General features: G+C 63.2%; 1 protein-coding gene across 2 annotated transcripts in view; it reads left to right on the forward strand.

The window, feature by feature from the left end:
* MAPK12 (mitogen-activated protein kinase 12) overlaps nucleotides 1-2361 on the forward strand; it is a 9098-nt gene extending 6737 nt beyond the window's left edge. For both annotated transcript variants that reach the window (XM_046646778.1, XM_046646777.1), the window contains one exon: nucleotides 1738-2361. In XM_046646778.1, the coding sequence (XP_046502734.1) occupies nucleotides 1738-1817 (80 nt within the window). In that variant the 3' untranslated portion in view covers nucleotides 1818-2361. The remainder of the gene's footprint in view (nucleotides 1-1737) is intronic.
* Nucleotides 2362-4556: the final 2195 nt, after the last annotated feature.

Below are 4556 nucleotides of genomic sequence, written 5' to 3' on the forward strand. Positions count from 1 at the left end.
CCTGGAGCCCCTCCGTAGCCCTCACCCCTAGGCCTCTACTCACACCTCTGGAACTTGTCCTCACCTCCCCTTGCCCCTTTCAGGACCCGTCCACCTGAACAACTGCACACCATCATGTCCTGCTGGCCTGATAAGGTCCACCCCAGGCAGCCACAGTGCCTCTCCCCACCTCCCACCTCTCGCCTGTCCCCTCCAGCCCCCCTGAGCAGTCTGACTGGCTGTCCCCTTACATGAAAGGCACCTGCCCTCATCTTTGAGGGCTGACCAACACTTGCTTGGCCTTAGGCTGGGCTCAGGGCCTGCCTGGTCCTGAGGCCTCCCTCTGGAATTAGCCTTGTCCATCTCTACTCCAGAACAGATGGAAGGCTTAGTGTCCTTCTCTCATTGGCTGCAGGACCAGCCTGGGGGTGCAGGGATGTCTGAGGGCAGCAGTTAGCACCATTGGGGCCGTGGCTTATGGCTGCCACTGTGTCCTAGGCCCCATCCTGGCTCTACCTCAGGCCCAGGGCTTTGGTCTTGTGCTTGAGGCTGGCAGTGGGGGTGGGGCTGGATTGTGATTCTCAAAACATGTTCCTTAGGGCCCCTGGGTTCCTTGGTGCCTCCAGCAGGGGCTCCACCCTTGTCTGTGCTGTGTTTTGTGCTTATAAGTTTGGTTTGGTTTGATGAAAGTTTTCTGCTGCTAAAAAAGATAACATAAAAACCACGGGCCACAGGATCCTCTCTGCGGTCCCCACCCACACAACCGTGGGGAGAGCTTTTGTTTTTACTGCAGACCATGGTGGACATGTGGCCTGTTGATGGCTGAGCCCTGGTCAGGAATGCGAGCTCATCACTTCCTGTTTCCCTGGGGAGCCAGCCTTGCAGCAGTGGCCTCTTCGCACAGACCTTCCCTGTGTGGAACAGCGCCTGTGCTGGGAGTAGATGAAGGGCCCAGAAGGCAACCCACGGGGCAGGAATACACACATCACATGCTGGGCACACCACACACACCACTTGCTCTAAACACAGTGTTTCCTGAGCTGGCTTGTGGAGTGCCCGTGTCCCCCGACAGGTGCTCTGCTGCTGGGTGAGTGTGGGCATGCTGGGGCCGAGTGGAGCCTGTTCTTTGAGACTGGTCAGGGAGGCGGAGTGGCCCTCCCTTTCTTTAGGATGGTTGGCTCTAGGCACTCATTCAGGGAACATGTCTACCAGGCGAGGAAGGTGGACACTGTGGGTACTTGGTGGGAATCCCTCTCGTTTAAGTCTTCATGGATATTCTGGATCTAGAAACTGGGGTGTGTCCTGGTGGGACCCTGAGCAGTCTGCTGGAGTGAACACATTGGTTTACATTCCTAGGATGTCCCTGTCTTCTGAGGTAGCCTGTGGGGCCAAGCCCTGCCCGGCCACTCTAGGGGCAGAGGGCTTGGGCTACCGGAGCCCTGTCAGGGTAGATAGTCCCTCTCGACAGACACAGACTGGCTGAGAGTGGCTCTGGCCTGGGAGGAAGTTGATGTGTGGGACAAAAGGAGCCTGTGTGGCACCTGCACCCCAGCAATGACCTTTGACCCTGGTGTTTTGGGGGGCGGGTCGTTGGCTAACAGCCCTGAGTGGGGTCTCTCAAGACTTATCACTGGTCAGGGCAAGCACCAGTGAGCTGGGCCCAGCTCGTCTCAGGCTGCTAGCGTCTGCCCTTGGTGGGCTGTGGAGCTGATCCTTCTCCGTGACTCTCCATCTCTGTCGCTCTCACCCCCCCACCAGGTGTCACGTATAAAGAGGTGCTCAGCTTCAAGCCTCCCCGGCAGCTGGGAGCCAAGGTCTCCAAGGAGACAGCCCTGTGAAGACCCCTGGGCCCTTAGGGTGGCGGTGGGGACACCTTGGGGCCTCTGGCTGGGGCTTCCACCTGGAAGGGGATCCTGGTTACTTCTGTGACTGTTGTTGGGGCTTGCATGCCAGGAGACTCCTCGCTCCTGGACCCCCTCCCTGAAGCGTGTTCCGCTACTCTCAGGCCCCTACTCAGCCGAACCTTGGAGGAGCATCTGGACTTTCTGGCCAGGTGGCCCACCTGACCTGGGGCTGGCGTCTGACCCCCTGAGCAGTGGTCCCTTCCCCCAGGGTACAAGAAGAACCCTGAGCTTGTGGGGTGGGGCAGGGCTTGGGGTCAAGGCCTAGCTTCTGACCCGGCCTGCTCTGGACCATGCCAAAGCCCAGCTCATGTCGCTGAGAAGGAAGAACAGTCAGGGCGGGCGCAGGGCGCTGACTCAAGCACATCTCTCCTGGGGGGCAGGGGTGTGGATTCTCCTGCATCCCCAGCCCTGAATGTAAACTGGCCATGTGGTATGCCCACAAGGCTAGAAGGAAATAAACCCTTTTGTAGAGCTCCCACCCTGGCTTTGCTTCCTGATTCTTGGGCTGGACCTTTAGGCCTCTGATCTGCAGCCTTGCATAGAGAAAGGAGGCAGGCCTGGGAGCCTCAGCCCCTCCTGAGCCGCTGGGCCTGGGCACCCCCCTCCCCCCAGGTTACAAAGCTGCTGCCCACCTCCCCTGTCCTGTGCTAGTGAGCTCTGAGCCTGGAGCCTCGCATTAGGGCTTGTCTCTGCCGCTCTTATGGGGTGACTTTCCTCTAATGGCTTAGACCCTGGAGCCAGGGCAGGACCTGATGAAGTGGGGATAGAGTCCAACCTGGGGTTCAGTCCCATCTGTCTGGGTTCCCTGCACTCTCCAAGACCAGGGTCCGGAGGAGAGATCACGAAACGCGTATCTACGCTGGTGGCACAACAGAAGTGTGGGTTCTGTTCTTTTTCCAAGCCGCCTGCCCCTCCCAGGCCACGCTCCTGTGCCGTCGGCGTGTCCGCGCAACCCAGGCCGGTCATCTGACGGCTCCGAAGGCGGGCAGCGGGGTCAGGGGCGTTCCGGAGTCCTGCGGCCGTCCTAGTGCTCCCACCTGTCTCCCGGGCAGGTGCGCGCGAGGTGGGGCCAGGCCGTCCCCTTGTCCTGGCCTGGAGTTCGGCTGGAAATGCACACAGTTGTCCCAGCCAAATACGGTCAGACGAGTTGCCACAGAAGACACCGGCCTTTTCTGCCCAGGGACCCTCCGGTCCTCTAGGACCGATCCCTGCTGGACCCTCCACACTCCGTATCCAGGCGGGGAGGCCCATCACAGGCCCCGCCCCTCGTGGGCACGTGCCCCAGGATGGCCAATCGGGGCACGCCATTCCCAAACCACCGTGATTGGCTCAGGGGTGGGCACCTGACCCAAAATGACCCAACCGGACTTTCCCCCGAGCCCGGCGGGAAGCCTGCTGCCCGCGCTTAGCCAGGACGGTGGGGAAACATGGGGGACCGCCGTCTGTATCCCTACCACCCTGGGGGTCTTCCCTGCACTGCCAGGGCGACCGAAAAACTGGACTGGGGCGACTCCTGCCCCAGAACCCCGCCCAGCCCCCAGGCCCAAGGCCCCCGCCCACGTCCCGCCCCCAGAAGCCTGCCCCCACCCCGACCCAGGGCCCCGCCCACAGGCTGAGCCCCGCCTCCAAAAGGCCCGTCTCCAAGACCCAGGGCCCCGCCCCCAGAAACCTGCCCCTAAAGCCCAGGACCCATGCCCACGCCCGCCCCCGGAGGCCCCGGGTTTGAGGCCGCGGCTCCGGGTTTCCTCCTCTTTTTGGCCATCTTGCTTCTTTGGCCGTGCCCGCGCCTCCTCCCTTGCTGGCCTCACCCATTCATGCCTTCATTCGCTGATTCATTTATCCCTCGTCCAGATCCTCCCTCACTGGTAGCTTTTCCCTCCTGTCTGCCTCGCCCCACGCTGTAGCGGCTCCTGTTCAGCTCCTCTGCCACCACCCTGACCTTCCGACTCGTCCTCTCTGGGCCACAGGTCTTCCTGGAGCTTAAATAAGACACTGTCACTCCCGTCTTCAGCCTGGGGAGCAGCGCTGCGGCCGGTGTGGCCCAGGCCGGGCTGAGGCACAACCCCCCGGCCCTGGGCGGGGCTCTCTCCTGAGTCGCGGCCTAGCCCCCGTGGACCCTTGGCCTCTGCACTCCATCCCTCGCAGGCCTTCCTGCAGCTTGGTGGGGTGCGCCTGGGGCAGTGGTGGACGCGATGACCCCGTGGCCTGCGCGGTCAGGGTGGGCCTGGGGAAGGTTTGGGGCGGAAGGGGCGTGGACGGCGGGGCTCGGCCCACTGCACGCACGTGGGATTCCCTGACAGTCCGCAGGGGTCCTGGGCACACTGGCCATCGGCCTTCACACCCATTCCCTCCCACCTCTGGAGGGGAACCGAGGCCAGCCCCGTGCTCCCGGCTCCTGGCCGGAGCAGGAGGTGGAGCCGCAGCTGGAGCAGCCGGGGGAGGGGGCTCAGGGTGAGGGGAGCGCCGAATGTTGGGGGAGGGCCGGGCCGCGGCGGGGGGGAACCGAGAGGGGCCCAGCCGTCCGGCCCGCCCTGCCCTGCTCGCGTCGCCGGCGCTTCGGGGCGGGGTTTGGGCGGCGCCGGCGGGACGGTCCCGAGTGCGAGTAGGAGGAAGCCGGAAGTCAGGCCTCGGGAGCCACCCTGTCACCTCGTCACGCCCGCCTGCTTCGCTCTG

This window comes from Equus quagga, chromosome 19, assembly GCF_021613505.1.
Source record: "Equus quagga isolate Etosha38 chromosome 19, UCLA_HA_Equagga_1.0, whole genome shotgun sequence".
NCBI classification, from domain to species: Eukaryota; Metazoa; Chordata; class Mammalia; order Perissodactyla; family Equidae; genus Equus; species Equus quagga.